This window comes from Ceratotherium simum, chromosome 34, assembly GCF_057802395.1.
Source record: "Ceratotherium simum simum isolate JZ-2026a chromosome 34, ASM5780239v1, whole genome shotgun sequence".
NCBI classification, from domain to species: domain Eukaryota; kingdom Metazoa; phylum Chordata; class Mammalia; order Perissodactyla; family Rhinocerotidae; genus Ceratotherium; species Ceratotherium simum.
The window spans coordinates 29969136-29996165 of record NC_141933.1 but is presented as its reverse complement, the minus strand read 5'-3'; the positions used below and the strand labels follow the sequence as shown (position 1 = coordinate 29996165).

The 27030-nt window shown below is 49.4% G+C and overlaps 1 protein-coding gene across 3 annotated transcripts in view; it reads left to right on the top strand.

Annotated features, from left to right (window-relative positions):
* Positions 1-25211, top strand: part of LDLRAD3 (low density lipoprotein receptor class A domain containing 3) — a 235519-nt gene extending 210308 nt beyond the window's left edge. For all 3 annotated transcript variants that reach the window (XM_087423127.1, XM_087423126.1, XM_087423128.1), the window contains exons 5-6: positions 20179-20524; positions 22327-25211. In XM_087423127.1, the coding sequence (XP_087279253.1) occupies positions 20179-20524; positions 22327-22564 (584 nt within the window). In that variant the 3' untranslated portion in view covers positions 22565-25211. The remainder of the gene's footprint in view (positions 1-20178; positions 20525-22326) is intronic.
* Positions 25212-27030: the final 1819 nt, after the last annotated feature.

Below are 27030 nucleotides of genomic sequence, written 5' to 3'. Positions count from 1 at the left end.
TCGCCACAATGTCTAGTTAACATCCATCACGTAGTTACAAATTTTTTTTCTTGTAATGAGAACTTTTAAGATTTACTCTCTCAGCAACTTTCAAATCTACAGTACAGTATTATTAACTGTAGTTGCCGGGCTGTACGTTACCTCCCCAGGACTTATTTGTTTTATAACTGAAGTTTGTACCTTTTGACCCCCGTCACCCGTTTTGCCCACCCTTAACCCCCCGCCTCTGGAAACCACCAGTCTGTTCCCTATCTATGAGTTCTTTTTTTTTTTTCTTAAGATTCCACATATAAGTGAGATCATATGGTATTTGTCTCTCTCTTCTAACTTATTTCACTTAGCATAATGCCATCAAGGTCCATCTGTGTTGTCACAAATGGCAAGATTTCCTTCTTTTTATAGCTAAATAATATTCCATTGTGTATATATACCACGTCTTCTTTATCCATTCATCCATTGGTGGACTCTTAGGTTGTTTCCGTGTCTTGGCTATTGTGAATAATGCTGCGTTGAAAATGGGGGCACATATATCTTTTTAAGTTACTATTTTTGTTTTCTTCTGATAAATACCTAGAAGTAGAATTACTGGATTATATGGTAGTTCTATATTTAATTTTCTGAGGAACTTCCATACTGTTTTCCATAGTGGCTGCACCAATGTGCATTCCCACCAACGATCACACAAGGGTTCGCTTTTCTCCACATCCTTGCCGACACTTGTTATTTCTTGTCCTTTTGGTAATAGCCATTCTAACAGTGAGATGGGCCACCGTCAGACGTATTATTGAAAGTGACACTCATCTTTTCTGCCGTATCTTGTTCATTAGAAGTGAGAAAATAAGTCCAACCCCAGCTCACAGGACAGGGATTCCACACGAGCGTGAATCGCAGGAGGCGAGAGTTGGAGGAGGCCGTCTCAGAGGCTGCCCACCACACCGGCTGGAGGGGAGGAGCAGCAGGGCCTGAGGTCGAGAGAACACGGGGGGCCTCACAGGTCTCTGTAGAGACTTTAGGTTTTACCTTAACAACTGCTTACATGTGAAATGGCCCATCTACCAGGATTTTTTATCGTAAAAGATTACAATAGGAAAAGATTGGAAATAGAGCCTAATGCCCATCACATGGGTTCTGGTTAAATAGATGGTGGCACACTCTACAGATAGCACACTGGGCAGCTATTTGTGAAAAAGAGTCAGAGTTGATTCCAGGCCTGGGGCTGCGAGACACAGAATGAGCCTGAAGCTTCCTCTGCCAGAAAGTAGACAAGTAGTCCAAAAACACACAAACAGAATTATAGGGCTGTGTCGGAAGGTTGCAGGAGCCAACCTGACAGAGCCGCCATGGCCGAAGTTGGAACAGCTTGGGCAGCAACTTAAGTAATCATAGTGTTAGATTATAGCTCAGAGAGTAAAACAAATATTCATGAGTCCATCTGATGTAAATAAATAATCAAATAAATAAATAAGTGGGAGAAAGGGGTAAATCTTCCTTACAGAAAAATTCCAATTAATGAATGTAGAAGGAATGAGAGAAATAAAAAATCATCATTAGAACAAGGCAGTAATAATTGCTGCAGGCAGGATCTATGATGAATGCTAAAATTAGTGGGTGAGAGTTTAAGGAGAAACAGGATATTTGCATAGTTTCAAAGGATCTCCTTCAAGGTATTTATTAATTACAAAAGGAAAAATAGTAACTTTACAGTGAAGAATCTTGGCAGATACCACCTGAAATTAACCGGGTGATCATGGCTAACGTCATCGGTAAATACAGATCAGGCACCCCCTGACAGGCAGATCACCTCTGTGATGTCTTCTCAGTAACATACCTCCTCTCCTTCATTGTGCAGTTTACATCAGAAAAACCCAAATTGAAGGACAGTCTACAAAATAACTACTCAGTCCCCTTCAAAAGTGTCAAGGTCATGAAAGACCTTTGTCACAGGTGAGAGGAGCTGTCACAGATGAGAGGAGACGAATGCAATGTGGGATCCTGGATTGATGCTAGGACAGAAAAAGGACGTTAGTGGGGAGAACTGGCAAAATCAAATTCTATAATTTAGTTAATTGTTCTGAGGTTAATTCTTAGTTTTGACAGTCATTTTGTGGTTAGGTTAGGTGGGAAAAGATGAGTGTAAGGTATATGGGAACTCTACTATTTTTGCAGCTCTCCTGTAAATCTAAACTTATCTCAAAATAAAAAATTAAATTATAAAAAAAGGGAGAGCCTGGCATATAATAAGTGTTTTATAGATATTTATTAAGATATAGGCAAAATGGTACTTGGTTTAAAAAAATTTATGTATTGATGTGGTTCATTAAATGAAAAAAATTTAACAATTACCATGTGTGTTAAAAATAATAGGTATTTGTAATATATGCCTGGACTCTTTCTGGAAGCCTGCACATAAAAAGAAACTGGTACCAGTGGTTGCCTCTGGGGAGGAGAATCTGTGGCTGGGACAGTGCTGGGAACCAGACTTACTTTTCTTTGCAAATCCTTTCTTACCTTTTGAGTTTTCAATCATAAATATATATTGCCTATTCAAGAAATAAGTTTTAAAAACCTAAGCAGCCCACGGGAGCTCTGAGGTTCCCAGGGTCACTGGTCCATTCCCCAGGAACTCCTGCCCGGAAGCAGAGACCCAGAATCGCCAGCACCCTGGCTCGCCCTCAGTAGGTGCTCAGAGAATGGTTAGTGAGTGAATACTCGAGTGCGCTCCGCTGTTGGCCCGTCTCAGGGTGCATCTTCGTCTCACATCGATCCATGTGGGTCGTCTGATTCCTCTTCCTAAGGAGGCCAGCTTGGGCCTGCTGTCAGCGACAGAAAGCTTTGGTTTCTTCACTTGTTTTAACACAGCCCCCTTCATGTTTAAATATGCTTGCCTGTGCTCTCCAGGCTGTCTTCGGTGTTTGGGGAGCTTTTGACAGGGATAGTGGATTCTAAGACTGCCCTGGGGATGGGTGGTAATTATTTCCTCCTTAAAGGCTCGAGCAGGTAGCTTTGAATCCTCACTGCCCCAGACCTGTAGTTATTCATCTATGATGGAATAGCCGGGTTCCATGACCCGCCGCCCAGGAGGCCCTTTGGGGTAGGAATGGAGCCTCCAGCACCTTGTCTTGGAGAACGTTAAAACCTCAACCTAGCCTTCATTTCAGGAATCATAAATATGAGACATCCAAGTGCCTCTCAGACACTGTTGCCCAGCCACCTAGGGAGGTGGCGGCGGCAGAGAGCAGAGAGATTTTTATCCATTCAGGTATTTCATATCCAAGAGTAAGACCAAGTTTGCCATTTACTGTGGGAACATTTCTGTCGCTCGCTTCTCCAGACAACAGAAAGCAAGCGCCAGTGGAGGCACGGCCTGGGAGGGGTGTCTTGACTGCTTCCCTGACTTCTTTTTTTTTTTTTTTTTTTTTTGGTGAGGAAGGTCAGCCCTGAGCTAACATCCGTGCTAATCCTCCTCATTTTGCTGAGGAAGACCGGCTCTGAGCTAACATCTATTGCCAATCCTCCTCCTTTTTTTTTTCCCCCAAAGCCCCAGTAGATAGTTGTATATCATAGTTGCACATCCTTCTAGTTGCTGTATGTGGGACGCGGCCTCAGCATGGCCGGAGAAGCGGTGCGTCAGTGCGCGCCCGGGATCCGAACCCGGGCCGCCAGTAGTGGAGCGCGTGCACTTAACCGCTAAGCCACAGGGCCGGCCCTTCCCTGACTTCTTGATTTCTCCATTTATTCTCTGTAGTGGTCACAGCCACCTTATCATGACTGCCACATTTTATGTATTAGAGTAACTTCCCAAAGAGACTGTACATTGGATAAACGCAGCTGGTATCCCTCTTAGCTCATTGCTCCTTAGTGTTGGTCTGCTCAATGAATCAAAATTAGACCTGTGGGGTCAGACAGTCAATATGTTAGGCTTTTGGGCTATGCATCTCAGTCCTTGTAGCACAAAAGCAGGAGTAGACAATGTGTAAATGAACGGCCATGGCTGTTCCAATAAAACTTTATTTATAAAAACAGACAGTGGGCCAGACTTCACTGACAGGCAAATGGCTCAAGAGCAGGTTGTAGAAGAGTCGAGGGCCAGATCAGAGAGACCTCTCGAGGCCATTGTTAGGAAGTTGGATTTTGAGTACAATGAGCAGCCATCTTATTTACTCCCTAAACAGAGCTTTCTGGGTGCTGTGCAGGAAATGGACGGAGAGAAGCAAGATTGGAAATCGAGAGGCCAGCTAGGAAGTTCGTGTGGTAATCCATGCAACAGGTGACGGTAACGGGTCCCTAGATTTGGAAGCCGAGTCAGCAGGACCTGCGCCTGGGTTGGGCATGAATGGAAAAGGAAAGGCAGGGACTTCCAGCTCTGGGGTGGCTGGGGATGCCACTGTGGGATCGTCACTGATATTTCATGATGATATTTGTTTTTTCAGCCGCCAGGAATGAGGGTTTGTTTGCAGTGACAATGACAGGCCTGAGGGCAATGTTTCCTCTCCCCATTCTTAGGGTTAGCTTTTCCTTGCAGTGCTGTTGGTGTGTAATTATACAGCCCTCACACACGGTCAGGCCTCGCTGCTCCCGCACCCCCTTGAGTTAGCAGTCTTCCACTCTGGCCGCTGACGCTGCAGGCTCCGTAAACCATCGCACGGTAACTCGCCAAGCCTTGTTACTGGACCAGAGACCACTGACCATCGAGTACAAAGAATATCTGCTAAGCATTTATTTTTGCAGCTTCCACCAAACACTGCAGGTAAATAGACACAATAAGCAGTAGAAACAGTAATTCTGCACAGCCCTCCTTATTCAGCAGGTTCCAGGAGGCGCATATATCCATTTTAAGTGCCTTGCCTGCAGGAGCAGCCCAGGATGTCAGGTGCGGGAGCCGGGGGCAGCTGCAGCCACAGCCACAGGAAAGAGGTGCATGGAGGTCTCCCCTTGGGTGGTTAGAAGACTAGAGCGTTGACTCCCATACTTGAGCTTATTACCGAGTCTCACACCCCTCTACTGTGGCTCCCATTAGGTTTTGCATCTTGTGGTGCAGTAGAAGGGGTGGCAAAGATCTGCTGCTCCCCCTTTCCCGACACCCTTCTGTTGACCTTTTTTCAGCCATTGCACAATTGAACAGAGTTCTAAAAAGGCCTTGTGGGCCCTTGCTCCCGGTGACCGTTATCACCGAGTTTTGGGAGCAATCTCAATTCCTATTTAAAAATGCCTTTTCTACCTTAAATAACCAGTTAATTTCCTTACCCTCCAATTCTGATAACTCCATTACAAGCCAGTTCTGTAACTGCCCTGGGCCTGTTTCTTAGCAAAGAGGCCGTTCCCCCGGTTATCGCTGGCGCCCTTCCCCATCAGAGCAGAGAGCAAGCTCGGAGGGTGGACTGCAGCGCAGAGCTCTTCAGAGAGCTCCAGGATCACTGGGGTTCCTCCCACCGAGAGGCTTTCCTCGAGTGAGCAGCTTGTACATTAGGGGCCACTGGTGACAGCTGGCTGTCTCAGTGGCCCTGATAGAGAATTCAGGGCTTCTCAGCGATGCTTCCTGCCCCCTCTGCCCGTATGCAAGGGGTGGAGAGGACAAGAACCCCTTCGGTCTCTTGGAGGAAGAACAACTGGGAATTCCTGGGGAGATGTCTGCCTCATTCTGTCTTCAGTCTTAGAACTTTCTCACGTCTTCTCTCTCCTGTCTCTCATTTTGAATTTAATCTTGTGGCGCTTGTCTTTTGGCTCCCGATGGTCCTAGGGTCCTCGTTCCCTCCTGGCAGACGGGTCCCCTCCCTAACTTCCCTCTGGCTCTGCCCAGGATGGTCCTACTGTGCTCTGTGTGATGCTGGGCAGGCTGGCAGCGTGGATTTTCCCATCACCCTCCTTTCAGTTAATTTTAGAAGCTTGAGTTGCCATGGTAATGGTTCAGTGGGGTTTTCGTGGTTCTCTTTTGATTCACTCATTTGCCGGTCTGCCCTTTAAATCACACTTTTTCAATCCACATCTAAATTGGGACAGGAAATGTGCTTGGAATAGGGATCCACGAAGACGCTGCAGCCCCACGGGATGTTTTTTTTAAACAAGAAAGTCAGGGTGGACGCGGGGATGCCCTTGGTCTGCAATGGCCAAGACTGTTCCTGGAAGCTTCCCGGCTTGAGAGAACGTGGCCACAGGTAAGGTAGAGGTCATCTTAGGGGGAGTGCTGGAGAGACATGGGCCCCCAGGCCTCTCCCTCGCCTTGAGCTTCTCCAGGGTTCCGTCTCTGCCATTTTGGTTCTGGAATCCTCAGCCCTGAGCACAAGTCCAGGCCTGTGGTCTGGGCTCACGAGTACATAAGTGAATGTGCCCCCACCCAGACTTCCCTGCTTAGTTCTCAGCACAACCCTGGGAAGGCCACAGCTTCTGTCTCCCTAAAATCCTGGCTGTTCTTCCTGCCTCCCTTTGGGCAACGTTTCCTGTTCTCCGCCAGTCAGCACTCACCCAACCCTTTTTACCCGGGGACAGAGGGATCAGAGCCTTTGCACAGGTGAAAGGAAGTCACAGGAGCAAGCGCACGGTCGGTGCACTCTGCTCAGATTTAAGCAGTTGTCTTTAATGTTCATATCAACTCTGGTGGGAACAGGTTTTTAATCCCAGTTTTACAGATGAGGCTTAGAAAGGTGCAGTAAATAGCCTGAAGTCACTCATGTGGTCTGTGGCAGTCAATCAAACTCCCAAACGTAGACTATAACCTCCACGCGAGGCCTCTTTTTAGCCGGATAGAGTTGTCCTCATTCATACTTACACCTTGCTTTCCTATGAGAACAGACAGGGACATGATACTGTTAGCGACTATTTATGCAGACTTACCACTCTGCTGTGACAGGACTTCACCTGTGTTAGCTCAGAGCCTCAGGGGGACCCTCAAGGTGGATGTATATTGCCCATAGTTTACAAATGAGGAAACAGCATTAGACTTGCCCAGGGTGTCTCAGGGATTCAGGCAGAAGTGGAGCTTGGGCCAGACCTGGGGCCGTGGGTTGGATGGTCAGTGAGAGACTGAATATACAGACGGACAACGGACAAACCATCGTAAAAGCAGAACTCTGACCCACAACCTACGGCCACCAGCCCAGGAAGCCAACCCGTGATCTACAGTAACCAGCCAGGCAGCCCAACAATAACCCCTGTAACAGCAGGCCCCAAACACCGAAGACCTGATTAATAACTGACAGCTTCCCTAGTTTGTGTCCCCACTCCCAGCTGAGGATCAGCCAGAGAAAGCCAAATATGTTCCCCTAAGCAGTCCCGTCGGAGGCCCTGCGGCTCGGTCGCCCGCCCACAGCTCCCCCACGCCCACAGCCTCCGTTCACGGCCTTCCCGCCCGTCGTTCCCCTGTAGAGCTTGCCCACCCCTCCGCCTGCCCGTGAGTCGCTGCGGAAACGCGGGTGACGGTGGCTGAGTCCCTGGCTGCAGCAGGCCCTGAATAAAGAGCCTTTGCTTTTCTCATTTGGCTGGTTTTCGTGGATCCTCCACATCAGGGTGAAGCGGGCACGGGTGCCAGCTCTGAAGGAAGTGCTTCCCTGAGTGGGGTTGTGAGCATGGCCATGCAGCGCTGGTCAGCATTGGGCCAGAGGGGCAGCGGGTTGTCCCTGTGCCACCTGAGCCACCTCGCCTCCAGCATGTTGTCCACGTGGCGTAAAGCAAGATGTCGTTAGGAGTCTAGCGGAGGGAAGGACGGCGCGAGGAGAGCACAGAAGGGCACATTTCATCCCAGCAGAGGGCACAGTGGACGGCTTCATGAAAGTGTCAGCGTTTGAGCGAAGGCTGGGAGGATGGTGGGATTCGCCAGGCCGAGACAGGAAGGGGGTGAAGGTCACGGCAGAGGAGCAGGGAGCCCTGCGCCACATGCCTCGCTTGCCCACCGGCAGCCCCTCTCCACGCTTCTGTCTCTGCGTGCGCTGCTGCCTCCCCCGGCTCATCAGCGGGGCCTCCTTATCATCCGGTTTCGGGTGGCTTTGGCCAGTAGGAAACACAGCAGGAGGCTGGAGGGAGAAAGAGGAAAAGGTCAAATATTTGTTCCCCCAGCTCCCTGTCTGCGAGGCCACAGATTGGCAGTGGCCTCGTTCCTCCACCAGAGGCCTCAGCTGCTGTCAGCTCTCTCAGGTGTCACCGATTCTAGGAGCCGCACCTCGCCCCTTCAGGCCTAAGGCTGGGAGCCGCTTCCCACTGTCCCTTCGCTGAACTCTTTCCGTCTCCCCTTTTAAACCGGCAGGCTGCGGGACCCACCTTGGACAGGCCGCAGGCTCTTGACAGGAAGGCTGTGGCTGAGTCTGAGGAACTGTGACTGCCTTACTCTAGGCCGAGTGGCCACCACCACCGTGGCGGGGCAGGGGAGTGGGAGGCAGTAAGAGGAGCAGAGAAGGAGAAAGGAGCCAAGTGGGAAGAGCTGAGTATCATGATAAGGAGTTGGCACTTTACCCTTGGAAAGTAGAAAGTTCTGGAAGCTTCTGAGTGGGGCCAGAGCCAGGTCAAGGCTGCAGGTCCCCACAGGGTTGGCCGGGTGTGACTGAGTTGGGCACCATCACGGTCACTTTGGGAGAGGAGACTGGGTGTGCTGGCTCCATACTCCCAGCCCTGTGAGGTGGTGGATCTCTAGATGATTCCATCTCATTTGTGAGAAGGAAGATTCTAGAAGGATGGGACTGTGTTTTTCTACAACAGACGTGTCTTCTGTACATCCTGAGCTCAGCCAGCTGCCCATCAAATAACAATCTGGATATTCAGCCACGGGGCTGGTGTCACATTCCCCAGAGCAGACCGTCTCAGCAGACTTGAGTGGGACCTGTCCTCAGGCCGTGTGTATGTCTGGCTGTTGGTCAGACACACCTGGGCTCAAGGGTCAGCTCTGTCACCTCCTGGCTGTGTGACCTGGGGCCAGTGACCTTACTTCTCTGAGACTACTTTTCTCACCTGTGAGGCTAAATGAGATCACGGCCAGGAAGCACTGGCATGTAAGGCGCTTAGTCTCCTGTGAAAGATGCAGGTACTTCTGGAAGGAGCACAACACGCTGAGACTACGACTCACAGAGCCAGAGTTAGGGACCCTCTACCCCCTCCCCCCAACAGATTTTTCCTGAGCACATTTTGGGCACTAGGGATACAGCGATGAGCGAGCAGAGTCTGGCTCTGCCCTCACGGAGTTACATCCAGTAGGAAAGAGTCGATTCAGAACAAATACTGTGAGCAGTGACAGGTGATGACAAGTGCTGTGAAGACAGAGCAGGCAGAGTGAGGGATGAAGAGGGATGGCAGTGGCCCAGGATGCTGTCCGCTAACACTGACCAAGGAGCAGAGACTTGAGTGGGATGGGGTGTGAGTGAGTGATGCAGGTGCCCGGGGAGGGGCTGCTGAGCAGAGGGCACAGCAAGGGCAAAGGCCCTGGGGTAGGTGAGTGCTTGGTGTGTCCTGGAACCACACCGAGGAGGCCGGTGGGTTTGCAGCAGCAGGAGACGGGGAGGGGCAGGACTGAAGGGTTATTTAGGGCCTGGGGGGCCTGGCGAGGACTCTGGACTTTATACCTCGTATGTGGGAAGCCACTGGAGGGTTTTGAGCAGAGGAGTGACATGAATAAATGAATGTAGGTTTTACAAAGAGCACCCTGCAGCTAAGGGAAAAGAGACTGTGGAGAGCAAGAGAAGGGGCAGGGCAGAGGTGACCGTGGCCGGGACGAGGGTGGCAGTGGTGGAGGTTTAGAGACATGGGCACTCAGCCCGGGGCTGCTGTGCAGAGTTGTGATTGGGGTCAGAGGTGTCTTGTGCCCACCCCCGTTTTTTGTTAGTGAGGAGGACCAGCCCTGAGCTAACATCCAATGCCAATCCTCCTCTTTTTTGCGGAGGAAGACTGGCCCTGAGCTAACATCTGTGCCCATCTTCCTCCGCTTTACATGGGACGCCGCCCCAGCATGGCCTGACAAGCGGTGCGTCGGTGCACGGCCGGATCCGAACTGGCGAACCCCGGGCCGCCGCAGCGGAGTGCGTGCACTTAACCGCTGCGCCACGGGGCCGGCCCCCATGTGCCCCCTTTTGAGGAATCCTTGTCCTGTCAGCGCGGAGGCTGGACCCCAAGACCCCCATGTGTGTAAAAAGATAGGCCTTCCCTCCAGGTGCGGGGGCCTGGGGTCCCTGTGAGATTTTCTGACGTCTCCAGAAGCTGTGAGTTTGTTCACTGGGAGCCCTGCTTGTGCTGCTTCTGTTCTCAGCATTTCCCCTAAATTATTCAGGAAGATTCCTGCTCTCGGCATTGTGTGCAGTCAGCTTTCCCAGGGTGAGAAGGTCTCATGGGCAGCGTGGCCCGGAGAACAGCTCCTGGCGGCCTTGGGCTCCCTGAGCGCTTGAACAGGGCAGCTCCCGCCCACCCGGTCTGTCAGGTGTGGAGACGGCTGCGGCACGCGGCCTCCCCATGGCGACTCGCGTGTCAGCTGGGGGCTGCCGCACCGTCGGGGCCCTGGTGCCGGGGTCGCACGGCCTCCCCATGGCGACTCGCGTGTCAGCTGGGGGCTGCCGCACCGTCGGGGCCCTGGTGCCGGGGTCGCACGGCCTCCCCATGGCTACTCGCGTGTCAGCTGGGGGCTGCCGCACTGACGGGGCCCTGGTGCCGGGCAGGCTGCGGTCAGCGGTGGTGCTGCTGGACCTTGACTGGGGGTGGCTGGGGAGGCGGGGCTGCTGCACCGAGAGGGGGGCCGAAGGCAGTTGCTTCTCAGCTTCCGCCTCTTAAGTTGGCAGCTGCGGCCACGGCGCTTCCTCTAACAGTGTGCCCAAGGGCCAGAGATGCCCCTGTCTGATTTGTGAAAAGACACCTTCCAGAAGTTGGGAATGTGCTATTTGGAGTATGATGTGTGTTCTGTCCATCTCAGCGTGGCACCGAGATTGATGAAATAGCCACATCCTCTCGTGAAGCATCACAGTGAACATATGCCTTATAAAGACTCTGAAAAGTCCTGTAATAGTAGCTATTAATAACAACTAGGGTTTGTTGAGTATTTACTGTGCCAGACACACAGTAAACTTCTTTTAATGTATTTCTCTTTTTATCCATAAAACAACCCTACGAGGTGGATTCTACTACTATCTTGTTTCACAGATGAGGGTTTTGAGGCCCAGAGAGGTAAAGTAACTTGTTCCAGGTCACACAGCTAGTAAGTGACAGAGCCGAGGATTGAATCTAGACATTTGGTTCTGGAGCCTGCACAGCTACAAAAAAAGTGGTTCAATTTGTCTAATCTAGTTTTTCTGACACCTTTTTGACCAGGGTACCTTTTTTTGGGAAATTCCTCTTGCCACCTCACAGAAGACCCTTCAGAATAAATTGTTCAGAGCCTAAGCTTGAGACTACATTGGAGTTACTGGAGGAAGGACCCCATTGCATGTGCAGTAAGGTGGGGTGACAAATGGACAGGAGAAGTGGAAGGGGAGAGGGGAGGGCACAGACAACTGCCCGGGACGGTGGGATGGTTTCTGGCGTCAGACTCCTGGGCACAAATACTGCTTGTGTGCTCTGTGACCTTCAGTAAGTTCCTTAACCTCTCTGGGCTTCAGTTTCCCCCTCTGTAAAATAGGGCTGTTTTAAGAGTGAAGTGAAATTGTGCATACAGGTTGGAAATTAGCAGCAGGAGGTCCAGTCTTCAAGGTTACCCTCATCCTCTTGTTCATGTTGGACTCTCTGTAAATGAGGAGATTATGAATTATCATGTTTCAGAGTTAGTTTACAGATATGAGAAATACTTGTGGAGAACCTGCTGTGTGTACGAGGTTGCATTTGGCCCTGAGTAGGGCTTCGAGAGAGCGAGCCTGACCTTTGCCCACCAGGAACTCCTCTTCATTCAGAGAGACACGCGTGGAACGTGAGAGAAGGCCGTGGGTGAAGAGCACGGGTTCTGGAACCTGGTTGCCTGGTTCCTGCTGGTTCCTCCACTAGCGGGCTCTAATAATAGCTGCTAATCGTAACTGAGAGGTGTGGAGCACTGGGCAATCACGTCACCTCTCTGTGCTCCCGTTTCCTGATCTGTAAAAGGGTTTGCTTCGTAGGACGGTGTGTTTGTTTCCTGGAGGTGCCATAACAAATGACCACAAACTTGGCGGCCTAAAACAACAGGAATTTATTCTCTCACTGTTCTGGAGGCCAGAGTTTGAAATCAGGGTGCTGGCAGGGTTGGTCCTTTGTGGAGGCTCTGAGGGAAAATTCGTTCACGCCTCTCTCCAGGCTCCTGGCGGCTGCCCATAGATCTTGGCATTCCTTGGCTTGGGGCTGCCGTGACTGCAGTCTCGGCCTCCGTCTTCACACGGCCTTCTCCCTTGTCTGTTTCTGTGTCTTCTCCTATTCTGTCTCTTCTAAGGACACTCATCATGGGATTTAGAGCCCACCCTGATTCAGGATAATCTCACCCTGAGATCTTTCCCTTACTTATATCCAGAGACCTTTATTCCAAATAAGATCACATTCTGAGGTTCCAGTGGACATATCTTTTGGGAGGACACCATTCCACTCACTACGGATGGTGTATGGATTAAAGAGTTAATATGCATAAAACACATAAGATATTGCCAATAGGGTGTGAGCTGCTGTGATAATTATGATGACATTATTGTTACTCTTTGGTTTATAGTTCAAAGCAAGTATGGGTGGTGGTGGTGGTGGTTAGTATTATTTGTATTATTATTTAGTTCAAATCAGGAGTGGGGGAGAGGTCACAAGGCCAATGGTGTTGCTTACTCCAGCTGTGGACTCCTTTTCACCAGAACCTCTGGGGCTTGGTGCTGGGAAGCCAAGGCAGGGAGGACTGCAGAGCTGAATGCTGGCCAGGGAGGGTGATGGGAGCCATCGAGGGTCCTCCATCTGAAGAATGTTACAAGAATTACACAGTGACACAAACTGATGGGAATGTTGCTGAAAGGTCGGAGGACAACGAGGCTAAAGATGGTAAGACCACAAGGAGCTTTCTCTTCCTGGCCTGGCCTGGGCCTGGACGTGGCCATGCAAGTGAAGACCAGAAGGAGAGACTGGAGACATGCGGCACAGCAGAAGTTGACCACACTCGGTGGCTCCACGTGGAAAAGAAAAGGAGAGAGTTCAAGACAACCTCGAATGTTCCAGCCAGGGAGACCAGATGGCCAGGGAAACAACCAGCGTTCCGGAAGTCCGTCCTAAGGAATTGTTGCACCAGTGGCCACAGATCACTGACTTACTCAACATCTGTGCTGAGCACGACTTTAGGATGGTGGACAGGGCAAGCCTGGCCCTCCCCTCGTGGCCCTCACGGCCCACTTGGTCTGCCTGAATGTTGTTGTAGCGTTGTTCGTAACAGCCTCCCCCCAGCAGAAAGGAAGCAGCCTAATTGCACATTAGTGGGGGATTGGTTAAGTAAATTGTGATGTATCCATCATAGTGGGATAGTACACAGCTTCTCTTGGACAAAGGTGTGGGGGGATGAGGAGAGATGTCCATTTGCAGAAATATCTGTATAGCATGAAGAAAAGTACATGTGTGTTCACACACAGAGAACAGTTTGGAAGGATCCACGCTGTGGGTCAGCAAACTAAGGCCAGTGGGGCAAATCTGACGGCCTGCGCCTGTTTTTTGCATAAAGTTTTACTGGGACACAAACGCACTCACTCACTGACATATTGTTTGTATCTGCTTTTGTGCTGCCAGGGCGGAATCGAGTAGTGGCAGCTGAGACTGTCAGGCCCACAAAGCATCAGATATTTACTATCTGGCCCCTGATAGACCGAGTTTGCCAACCCCTAGTCTACACCAAACTGTTAACTGTTTTTCTCTGGTGGAATTCTAGTAGATTTATTGGGGGGATATTTTATCTGTCTTCAACATTTCTATATTACTTTAATTTTAATAATTAGCATGGACTTTTATAATCAGAAATAAAGTTCAATTTGTGCAGGACTCACACTACGTGATTTCGAGACTTACAGTAAAGCTGTGATTGTCAACACGCTGATTGGCGGAGGATTGGCGTATGGCTCGATCAAACAGAATAGAGAATCTAGAAATAGACCCAGACTTGTGGTCAATTTATTTTCAACACAGATCCCAAGGTAATTCAGTAGGAAAGGATGGGCTTTTCAACAAATGTGTTGGAACAGCTGGATCTCCAAAGGAAGGGGAGACAGAACATTGAACTTCACCTTGTCCCGTAAACGGAAATTAACTTGCAGTGGATCATAGATGAAATATAAGAGCTGAAGCTATAAAACTTCTAGGCAAAGATTTCTTGGATACAATACAAAAAACACAAAACATAAAAGAAAAAATTAATACAGTGGACTTCATAAAAAAATTTGTAAAAACATCTTCAAAAAGACACTGTAAAGTAGATGAAAAGACAAGCCACAGCCTGGGAGGAAATATTTGCAAAACACATTTCTGGAACAGGACTTGTGTCCCAGAACATGTAAAGGACTCTCACTACTCAATAATAAGTAGTCGAACAACCCAATTTACAAATGGACAACAGATTGAAATAGACATTTCACCAGAGAAGATATACAGATGGCAGATTAGCCCAGGAACAGATGCTCAACATCTTTAGTCATTGGGAACTGTGGATTCACACCTCCATGAGATACCACTACACACCTAGGAGAATGGCTAAAATTAAAAGACTGGCCGTATTAAGTGCTGACGAGGTTGCAGAGCAATGGGGAAGGCTAAATGCTGAAGCCACTTGGAAGTGGGACAGTTTCTTATAAAGTTAAACATATACTTCCCATCTGACTCAGCAGCCTTACGCCTAAGTATATACTCAAGAAATATGACAATATAGTTCAGCACCAAGACCTGCATTCCAGAAACTGGAAACAGCCCAGTTCCCTCCCTCAACTGGTGGATGGATAAATAAATTGTGATACGTGCATACAGTGGAACACTGCTCAGCAATATAAAGGGATAAAGTATTAATACTCACAGAAATATGGATCCCGAAAATGTTGTGCCGAGTGAAAGAAGACACAATGGGCTATGTACTATGTGATTCCACTTAGATGACTTTCTGGAAAGGGAGAATCTGTTTGGACAGAAAATAGATCGTGGTTTCCAGGGGCTGCGAATGAGGGGAGAGGATTGACTGCAAAGGAGCAAAGAGAGCTTTGAGGGAGGGAAGGGAAGGTTCTAGATCTTGTTTGTGGTGGTGGTGATGTGACTGTTTCATTGTGTTAAAACTCATCCAACTGTACTTTTTTGTTTTTTGTGAGGAAGATCAGCCCTGTGCTAACATCTGCCAATCTTCCTCTTTTTTTTTTTTTGTGCTGAGGAAGATTGGCCCTGGGCTAACATCCGTGCCCATCTTCCTCCACTTTATATAGGACGCTGCCACAGCATGGCTTGCCAAGTGGTGTGTCGGTGCGCGCCCGGGATCCGAACCGGTGAACCCCGGGCCGCTGCAGCGGAGCGCGCACACTTAACCGCCTGTGCCACCAGGCCGGCCCCCAACTGTACATTTTAAAAAGGCAAGTTTTCTTGTGTGTAAATTATACCTCAATAAACCTGACTTTAGAAAAATATATTTAATCTGGAGAAAAATACACCTTAAAAATAATTTTTTTAAAAAGGCCCACAGGAGTTGATGTTGCAGAGGAATGGTGAGGAGTCAGTTTGAACCGGGCAGTGAACGTTCCAGAACAGGAATGCTGCACGCCAGAGGTCAGGCTGGAGGCTTCGAGCCGTCGTCGGGGAGTGGAGAGTCAGGGAGGGGTCTTGGGTGAGTGACGGTGAGGCGTGAACCTTGAGGAGCCCTCACCTTGCAGGGAGAGAGGGGAGGACACAAGAGAGAACCAGACGCACCATCAGCCTGGCAGCACCCAAGAGGAGACAGTGTGCGAACTTTAATAGATGAGACAGCACGAGGAGGGCACAGTAGGAAACAGTGAGCAGTGACAGGTTAGTCTTCCTCTCGCCTCTGTTCCTCTCCATAGAAGCTACCAGTGTTTGCAGGCCTGCGTGTCCTGGGAATAGTCTGTACATTCTCTCCTGGACTCGGCTTGTTTTCACTCATCAGGATCTCTCTCGGATTGTTCCGTCAGCACGTGTAGAGCTGCACGTGTAGAGCTGCACGTGTAGAGCTGCTGTAATGTTTTCGGTAGGTGTGGTGTTCTCCGGATACACTGTAATTTATTTAGCCAGGCTGCAGTGGATTCACATTTAGATAGCTTCTGATATATGCTGCTGTTACGAACAATGTTTCAATGAATACTTGTATTAAAAAGTTATTTCTCATTTGTGTGAATATATCTGTTAGATTCTTAAGAGTGGAATTGCTCGGTCAGAGGATTTTTTATTTTGCTATATGTTGTTAACTCCAGCACCACCCTGGATTATACCAATTTACCCCCCCACCCCCCAGTGATCATGCGTGAATAACTATACTTGTTTGCCCGAGACCTGGCCAGCAAAATGTGAAATCAGACTTTGCCTTTGCCAATCTGATAGGAAAAAATGGTATCCTGTAGGAAATTTAATTTGCATTTAGAGGAGGGAATTTTTTAGAAGGGGACATCAAGTCACAAGTGCCAGCTGCTTGAGTCCCTCCATCCGTTCAGACAGCGCCTCTATGTGAATTACCAAAAGGCACCGTTCTTAAAGACACGTGACTGCCATCTGCTAGAAAACCGTTGTGATAACTACGCAAATCCGTGATGACTGAGGTGATGAGCACCCCTGGAGTTGTGTGGACACAGCCTGCTCCACCACAGGTGGCAGTGGAGTGCCAGTGGTTTTGAGAGCCCGGTGGTCTCTGGTGTAACCAGATTGCCTGGAATTAATGCAGTAGAAGCAGCAGCCACAGCACGGGAATTGAAGCTGTTTGACAGTGGAGCGTGAGGGCATTAGCTTGAGGGACAGCCAGAAGAAATGGAAACTCCATGATCCATGGATTATGCACTTGGAACTCAGGTCCCAGGCCACTCTGATATTAGTAATTTGGCCAGCGGGCTCATTAAGCTCTTAGGAAAAGTGAGTCTAGTTAATGAATTAATACAAGATGACATTTTACACTCAGAGCGAAAACGAGACCGGGCACCACTGAGTTATGTAGCATCATAATTTCTCCGGCGGATGTGATTGCTGCTTCTTGCCTGCCAAGCGGGCAGACCTAGAGAGAGCCTGCTTTCCGAGACATAAATGAGACTAAGATCCGCAAGCACTTTACATTGCATTCATTTTTAAAGTGCTCCCTCTTGTATTCTTAAAACCTCGAGTGGTTGCACAGAAGTCGGTGTTTTAAAATCTCTGGACCCATTTGTTGTCTGTGTGAAAATCCGCCACTTTTCTCTTTTGAGAAACATGTCTCGCTGGAAAGGAACTCACTCAGTCCTTATCTCTCCTCCATCCTCCCCCGAAAGGGGCTCTCCCAGCCTCTATTACTGGTCCAGGGAAGTTGGATAATGGAAAGAGTGTGAACACTAAGAATTAGCATTAACTGGTTTGGGATGATGAAAAATTCTGGAGATGGGTGGTGGTGATGGTTGCACAACAGTATGAATGTTCTTAATGCCACTGAACTGTGCACTCATAAATGGTTAAAATGGTAAATTTTATCTTGTGTATATTTTACCACCATAAAAAAGAAAAAAGAACGAGCATTAACTGAATGCAAACCCTTGCCAGACCCTGTGCTTTGCACTTTGTGTATATTGTATTCTACCCTCCCAGTAATGCAAGGAGATGGCTACTGTTATTCACTCAGCACCCCCACCGTTTAAAATGAGACAGCTGAAGCTCGTAAAAGTTAACTAGCCAGAGTGATGGCCCCAAGAGTCGAACCCTCAGCTCTGTGCTGAGATAACAAAATAAGGAGGGTATTTTATTCTAAGCTTGGCATTCTGAAGCATACACACACACATAAGCCCCCACCCAGCTTTTAAGGATCTAAGCTGAGAGCAGACAGAACGCAGCAGAATTGCTGAGTGACAGCTAATTGTCTCCAGAAAAATCCACAGCTGCCTCCTTCCCTTAACTGTCTGCAGTGTGCTTCTGCCCGTCGCCAGGGTCTTATTTGCTTCCTTCTGAACAGTTAATCATTGAAACAGTGACCGACAGGAACTTGGAGAATCTTCGTAGCTTTTAGTCGATATTTGAGTGTGGCTGGAAAGAAAATTAACACAGAGCCTGGAGCTTGAGTTATGTCTCAGATGAGGATTATTTGGGGAATTGGGAAATATTTGTGTCAGGAAAGGAGAGCAGATAGTGTGTGTCACAGCATGTGGTTTTTTGAAGAGGAAATATCTGGGTTCTAGTCGTGACTCCTCTGCTTGCTTCTTACATGGTCTTAGATAAGTCACTTCACCTTTCTGAGTCAATTTGCTCATCTGAGAAACAGGAATAATAAGACATTAATAGCACCTACCTCACCAGGGTGTGTGAATACACAGATTTTTTTTTTCGTCGAGTTGTCTGCGTTTATCGAGTGCCTCCTCTGTGCCAGGCGCCGCTACACACTGGGGACACGGCGATGCACAGAACAGGTGCATGTCCGCTGCTGAGGGGTCGGGAAAGCTTAGCCCAGCTCCAGCACACGGGCCTGAGCAGCCAGTGGTCGCTGCTGCTGCTGCCACTTCATGTCTACGTTTTGGCTCCTGTGGACCCACTGAAACCCCCTCACTGTTTCAGAGGTGGGCAGGCACAGGGCGTGGTCGCCAGGTTTGCTCACTGCACCGCATTTAGATGAGTTTTCCAGCGGGGCCACATCTGTGGGTAGTTGTGGTTCTCCCGCACAGATGAGGCGTCTCCAGCTTTCTACCGAGGGGCTGCTGTGGTTCCTGTGCTGGGCTGGACATTGCCGTTGCTGTCCTGCTGACTGGGAAGCCCCTTACCTGAGTACTGGAAGTGTGTCTCGTTAGTTCATGTGGAGAAGAGGGTGTTGGCAGTATGCAGGGGGGCACGGGTACCAGAGCCACGCCCGAGGACCTCTGAGGAATTGCTTGCAGATGCTGAGCAGGTCTTGTTAGGGGGCTGCAGGGCCGAGTGCTGGGCCAAGGCTGTGAAGTCAGACCCCTGGGCTCACATCACACACGGCTCCTCACCTCCTAACCCTGTGACCCTGGTCAAGGGACCCAGCGTCTCTGAGCTTCCCTGTCCTCATCTTAGAAAGAAAGCAGGTACAGCACCTACTTCCTGGAGTTGCTGTGAGGGGAGTCAATGTGACAAGGCCAGTATTTGTATGTCTTGAACATGCACCCACATGGCACAGTGTGTCTGCTGTTGTTCCACGAGCTTGATAATTATTCCCTCGTTTCATGCTCATGACAGCCCAGTGAGGTGGGGGTTGTTACTCTCGCCATTTTACAGATGAGGAAATTGCAGCACAGAGAGGTGGATCACTTTCCAGAGGGCGCACAGCCAGTAGGTTGAGGGACTGCATTTGAACCTAGTCTGGCTCCAGAGTCCACGATTTCAGCCTGTGCTATGCTGGCTCTTGGTCTTGAAAGCTTGGCATGCAGCCCGGCATAAAATGGCGCTCTGCAGACACAAGGAACCCCAGACACACCGACTGGTCTTCCTCATGTGTGTTATGTTATAAACTTCCAGTGAGAAACTGATTTCTGCCGCGGGAATTCTCACTCCTGTTCCCCGGATATTATATTTCCTGGGGCTGATTTTTTTCAAACAATTTTATTGAGGTATAATTTACATAACATAAAATCACCCATTTTAAGTGTACAATTCAATGAGTTTTAGTAAATTTACCACGTTGTGCAGCCATCGCCATATCCAGTTTAGGACATTCCCATTACCCCAGCAAGATTCCTGATGTCCGTTTTCAGTGAATCCCCGTTCCCACCCCCAGCCCAGGGCAACCGTTAGTCTACTTCTGTCTATAAATGTGCCTTTCCTGGGCGGTTCATATAAATGGAATCGTATAGTATATGGTCTCTTGTGTTTGGCGTATTTTGCTTAGCATAGTGTTTTGAGGTTCATCTGTGTTGTAGCACGTATCAGTACTTTTGATGGCTGATTATATCCCATTGTGCAGATATCGCACATTTTGTTTGTGCATTCACCAGTAGATGGACTTTTGTGTGGTTTCACTTTTTGGCTGTTGTGACTCGAGCTGCTGTGAACATTTGCGTGCATCTCCTGGGGCTGACTCTGGAGCGGAAGGGTGACCCACATTGGTGACCTCTCCTTTCTCTCCCCTCGGGGCTTCCGCAGAGCCAGGCAGCGGGCAGGTGTTTGTGACTTCGGACAACCAGCTGGTGTACTACCCAAGCATCACCTACGCCATCGTCGGCAGCTCTGTCGTCTTCGTGCTGGTGGTGGCCCTGCTGGCGCTGGTCCTGCACCACCAGCGGAAGCGGAACCACCTGGTGACGCTGCCGGTGCACCGGCTGCAGCACCCTGTGCTGCTCTCCCGCCTGGTGGTCCTGGACCACCCCCGCCACTGCAGTGTCACCTACAACGTCAACAACGGTGTCCAGTATGTGGCCAGCCAGGCGGAGCAGAACGCCTCGGAAGTGGGCTCCCCGCCCTCCTACTCAGAGGCCCTGCTGGACCAAAGGTGCGTGCTGGGGCGAAGATGGGGGAGGGAGGTCATGGATGGTGGGAGGGGTGCATGCACGCCCCTGGGTTCCCAGGTCTGGCCGGGAGCCTGGGTTCGGCTGCTGTCGGCAGCAGCGTCTGACGCTCGCAGAGTCCCCACAAGACACCTCACATGTATCATCTCATTTAATCCTCTCAACCACTCTCTGAGGGAGGCTCTGTATTTGCCTCAGTTTTACAGATGGGGAAACTGAGGCTCTGGGATTGTAAGTTACTTGTCTGAGGACGTAGTTAGGATCCTGGCCACCTTGGAGCCCTGCTCCTCCCTGGCAATGCCACACTGGCACGTGATCAGGCCACTGACTAACTGTGGGGCTGCACCTGCTACCGCAGAAGAGTGCCCAGGACACAGTAGAGTTTGCTTAATATTTGTTGAATGAATGGATGGGTGAGGGAGGGAGTGAATGAATGAATGAGTGAGCGAATAAATGAGTTCCTTACCTTGGCTTGGCTTCATCTATAAAATAAAAGCGGTGGAGTAGAACGCTCTCTAGAGCCCTCATTACAAACGGAGTTATATAAAACCCCAACGTGTAAAGTCAAAAGCAGAGTTCTGCAGTAGAAGCAGGTGGTGGACCTGAATCCTCCTGCTCAGGCTTCCTCTCTCGACTTCTTTGGTGACCTCCACGGTATCCCCAAGAACCCATTTTGGAAGTCCCTGGATTAGAGCTATGTGAGTCCCCTTTGGCTCTAGGAATCCCTGCTCGGCGCCCCACATCCTCTGAGCCCAGGGCTCTCCATGTGGCGGGAGGCATTTTGCAGCTGTGTTCCCGGGGTGACTGGGCTCCGCTGGGACCCTCTCCAGTGGCAGCTCTTGTGTTATTTAATCTCTGTCTTCCCTCCTCATAAAAGGTGAATGCAGCTTCAGGGGCGGTGTGTAAGGACATCTTTGCACATAAGTGTAAGAAGGCAGCACCTCACTCACCACTCATAACCTCTTCATTGGGACCATCCAACGTAGAGCGAGGTTAAAATCGCAGAAACTGGAGAGGGGCGGCCTGGGTTCAAATCCCAGCACTGCCGCTTACTAGTTATTTGGGATCCTGTGCGAGTCATTTAATGCCCCCATGCCTCAGTTTCCTCCCCAGTATAGTGGGCGTGAGAGTAATGGCTCCCTCTTAGCTTTCTTGTGAGCCTTAAATAAGGCGACTAACGAAGGTGAGGTGGGTGGCCCAGTGCTCGACTTGCAGTAAGCCTTCAGTCAAGGAGAGCTGAAAATAAAATGTCTTTTCTGTGAAGTTATTTCGTTGCAAGCGGGGTGTCATTATTACCCTTTACTGCAGGTGAGGAGACTGAGGTGTTGAGAGGGTGTCCTCTCACTCCCCCAGGTCCACACAGCCGGGTAGAGCGGGCCTTCAGTAGGAACCCCAAATTCTGTGGACCGTCAGAGGCTCCATCAAAACACCAGGCCAGCCGCTTGGCTGCGGGGCCCCTGATGGAGTGAGCGTCCTTGCCAAGCCACCCAGGACGAGCCGAGGGAGTACTGGCTCTCCTTATTTGGGGCCCACCCAGGGGATGTGGCGTTGGCACTGCCCAGTCGGCCCAGCCAGCCAGAGTGTGCTGACCTTTTTCCATTTCCTTTGCCATGTTGCAAGCCACTGGTTTTCGTAGTCCTCAGACCGCCCTTCTCCTTGGAGGGAGACTGTCATTTCTGGTGTCAGCATCTGCTCATAAACGGGCGGAAGTTGGCACTGCCTGCCTTGCCGTGGCTCCTGATGCATTCTCTTCCCTCCCCTCCCCCGTCCTGCTTTCTCTTTGCAGGCCCGCGTGGTACGACCTGCCTCCGCCCCCCTACTCTTCCGACACGGAGTCTCTGAACCAGGCCGACCTGCCGCCTTACCGCTCCCGGTCCGGGAGCGCCAACAGCGCCAGCTCCCAGGCCGCCAGCAGCCTCCTGAGCGTGGAGGATACCGGCCACAGCCCGGGGCAGCCTGGCGCTCAGGAGGGCACTGCTGAGCCCAGGGACTCCGTGCCCAGCCAGGGCTCTGAGGAAGTATAAAATCCAGTTATTCCAAAGTCCATATGGGTTAATCTGCTCTGACTTGTTACCATCCTAACAATGTGCGCTCATGGGAAGCTCCTCAGGGTGCCTCGAGGAGTGGTTTGGGGTGTCAGCTGTCTCTCCATCTCCTCTCCCCCCAGATTTCAGGGATGTTCTTCGGAGGGCGACCTGGCATTTTTCTGGCCTCTCAGTGGACATGATGTACTGTGCATCTTTTCTTCGGGGCCTAGGATCACAGCTTCACTCTTCATGTCATTCTTCTGTTACTGGAATCTTGCTGAATAGATGGCATAAATTGCAGGCAGCAGGATGGAGCAGTATTTAAGTAGTTCTTGAGAAAGCGTTGTTTTTGTGTCATGCTGCATGTTCAGAGGGTGAAGACACTGGACCAGATTCTCTGTGGGCTGCCACCTGATAGCTCCATTTGGGGATTTGGGGTGGAGGATGCTACCAGGAGGCTGTCACTGGATGGCCACCAGAATCCAGGTGGGCCCTGGAGGCTGCCCTGCGCTCTCCTGTCCACGCTCTCAGTTCAGCGGAGGCAGTGGCTACAGAAGACTTCAACCTGAGGGACGCTCTTCAGTCATCAGCAGCGTCATTTTGGTTTTGTGAATGACTCTGAAACTGTCTACTCTGGGTAGATTCTGGCTTTAAAAATTTGCCCGAAAATCCTCATTTTGAGAGCGTTCTCGGCCGTGTATGTCATCAGCCTCATCCCAGAATAGTCAGGGGGCCCTGCAGTGAGTTTATCCAAGTTCTCAGCTCCTAAAATGCAGGCTGCCAAGAGCCTGGGCCTGCTTTGGCCCACAATCCCTTTGGTCCCTGGCTTCTGGATTGTCACCCTCCCAGCTGTGACCTGCCTGTAGCCAAAGGGTGAGGACACAACTTGAGTTGGCCAAAAATCTGATGTGGCCCTTTGTCCTGGGAAGCCACACTCAGCCTGCCTCGCACAGTCGTGCAGCTTCAGCGCTAGCCTCCTGAGTGCCCCTAACGCTCGCAAGTCCTTTCAGCCGTGCATCTGAGCTTGAGGATGCTGTGGTTTCTCACACAGGTGAGAACCATATTCAGTGCCTCCCAGCGGAGCTCCCCCCGCCAGGGCCCAAATACCGGTGCCCCAATTTAGGGTTAGGGCCAGGCCCCTCTTAACATCTCGTAGTTTCTCCTCTGAGACATGGACAATAGACAATTTGGAGTCAAGATTTGCCATTCAGACTTTTAAAAAAAAATCTCTTAGAAATGCATTTGAAGCAGTGTGTTTGTTTTTTCCCTTCTAGTTAAGGGACTATTTATATGTGTATAAGAAAGCTGTCTTTTTCGTTGGTTTGTTTTCCATTAGTGAGGTCCAAAGAAAGATGCAAAAGGAGGTGACCCCTTTGTCCTGCGGAGCCCTGATGACAAGTCACTCCAGACTGACCTGTGTGCCGGGCGTTCGTGCGTTGTTGCACTTTGAGTTATTATTTATCAGGTTCTTGAAGGAAGCAGAAAGAGGGATGTCTTTGCTCCCTCGGTTCATAATCTCTGTTGTGCTAGCTTTCCTCTTTCTCTGTGCCCAGCCAGCCACACCCCCTGGGGAAATACCAGCTAGAAACGTGGGCGTTATATGGCAAAAAACCACACGGGGGACAAAACTGGAAGCTGGTGGGGCCACTGGTGGCGGCTCCCCCTCAGGGCTTCTTTCCACAGCAAAGAAAGGTTCAGTGTCCTCTTTGATGCTGATTCAAATGGAGACTGCAAGAGGGGCATGAAGTGGCATTCAGTGAGCCTGTTCTGGAGATTTCTGTTTTTTTAACCAAAATCCAAAGTATGTAACAGGAAAGCTAGCCACTTGGTGATTTTTTTTTAAGGAAACTAGTTGCTTGCATCTTTCATTTTTAAAATAACACTTGAGTTATTTTCTGAGTAATCCAATAAAGAAAGAACTTTTGATGGCCGCCAGAGCGCGTTAGGAACTCTGGCTGAACATTTCATCTCCTGTGAGTCAGAGCAGCTTTATTCCCCCTTTGATGGGCCCCTACTTCTTCCTGGTACTCTGGAAGTTGTTTAGAGGAAAGGATTCTAACTTTAATTAATCGTGCAGTGAATTAGTCTCACGCGCTTTTCTGCTTCCAGGCATTTTAGGAAAAACAAATGGTCTTAGTAGATAAGGGGAGATGATTAGTGTTGTTTTTTAAAACAAAGGGACATTTTTATTATAGATTTGATTTTTTTAATGGATGTTTTTAGAAATATATAAATAGGACACCAAAGCTGCAGGGTTTTTTGGGTTTTTTCCCCCACTCGAGATAGCAAATAAGTGGCCGGTAATAAACGCATTCCAACCAGCATATTTTTTTATTCATTGCCTAAATCTATGCGAACCAGAAGAACCATCTCTACTGTCTTTTCTCAAATGAGATCAGCAAGTCCTTTTTATTTTAACATTAAAATCATTCCACTGTGATGGATAGCCTGACTCAATACCCTAGACTTGGAAATTGACATCTAAAAAAAAACGCAACTAAGTGGTTAATAGTGTGTGATGTTCAGAGTTGATGCAAACTGGAAAGGTTGTGTGTGGTTGCTCTTTGCTTTTTGGTTAGGTTTTGGTTGTTTTGTTCTGTTTTTTAATTTTATACTTTCAAATAAACTTGCAGTTTTCACTCTTTCTATTGGTGTGGATGGTTCTTAACCTGCTTTTCTCCTCTATGAGGACGTAGCGTGGACAGCCACTTCTGTCACGGCTTCTGCAGTGACTTTATGCCGTAAGAAAATGAGGAAAAGGAGAAGTATCTTGATGGGACCTCAAAATAGGGAGGGCATTTAAAGATCCACAGCTTGTGTGGCTGGGATGCGAGGTGAAGTCATGACACCATGGGCCCGGGATGTCAGCTCAGATGGGCGTGAACTTCCTTCACGGTGGTGCTGTTGGGGAGAAAAGGGCAGGTGACTGAGCGCCGATCTGGTCACATATTCAGGGGCACACTATCGCTCTTGCACAGATGTGCCAGTCATTAGTTTTGAACCACGAATGGCTTAGACTGGCCCCGCTAGTGATGGGGACATCTTTGTGCTCGTCTGGGTTGAGAACTACGTGCTGACTGATGCTGCAGGGACAGTTGCACAGGAAGTCAGGATGCCCAGAAGGTCACCATCACCACCCATGAATGGGAGAAGTAACCCTGGCCTTGGCCAGAGTTCAAACCCGTATGGGAACCTAAACACAGGACCTACAGAACCAAGGTTTAGATCATGTGTTGGTGCCCAGGTTTCTCAAAAAGAAGAATAGGCTATCAGATGGTGCTATCCCAACTGTCTGCCAGGTCATGTCCTGCCCCAAGTGGTCTACAGTAGACCTTCTCAAGCAGTATGCTCAAAACGTTTGTCAAGATATGAGCTCGTTTGTCTCTCAGGGTACCATTTTTTATGGGTGTCAGGATGAGGAAATGATTGAGAAGCACTAATCTAGAGCAGGGATCAGTAAACTTTTTGTGTAAAGAGCCAGAAGCCATCCCAGTGGTCTAGTGGTTAAGATTCGGCGCTCTTAACTGCCACAGCCCGGGTTCGTTTACCAGTCAGAGAATGACACCAACGTCGGTCGGTTCTCATACTGTGGTGGCTACATGTTGCTGTGATGCTAAAAGCTGTATCACCCGGATTTCAAATACCAGCAAGGTCACTCATGGTGGACAGGTTTCAGTGGAGCTTCCAGATTGAGACAGACTAGGAAGAAGGACCTGGCCACCCACTTCCAAAAAAACTGGCCATGAAAACCCTATGAATAGCAGCAGGGCATCATCTGAAATAGCACCAGAAGGGGAGAGGATGGCGCAAAAAGGCCAGATAGAGCTCTGCTCTGCTGTCCACAGGGTTACAAAACTAAAAGGGCCAGATAAATATTTTTGGCTTTAAGCTATATGGTCTCTGTAGCAACTACAAAAGCAGCCGTAGACAGTACATCAATGAATGGGTGTGGCTGTGTTCCAATAACTATTAACAAAAATAGACAACTGGCTGGATTTGGCTCACAGGCTGTCATTTGCCAACCTCTGATCTGAAGGATCGTTCCCACATTGTGTTCATGGATCCACAGCCAGGGGTGTTTTAGAAAAGAAACAGTACGTTAATGGCCTGAAATACTAGAACTCTTGAAATGGCACCAACCTCAAAAAAATTATAAATAGAAGAACTTACGAAGCAAGCAGTTCAAGGACCTATGAAATTAATTCTCATTGACCCAGTGAATGAGAAAATACAGAGTTAAGACAAGTAGAGGCTTTCCTGATGAGGCCCTAAACAGTTGGGTTGAATGCAGAGGTCCTAGTCAAAAAACTAGTCTCACTAGGCATTCTCTGAGATGATGACACACAACAGTCTGTCTTTTAGAGAAAAGTCCACGGGGATGAGTGATCTGAGAGGTATTGTCTGTCCTCTCCATTTAGCTTGCCACTCGGGCAAGGCAGTAGATTCAAGAGTAAACTCTATGA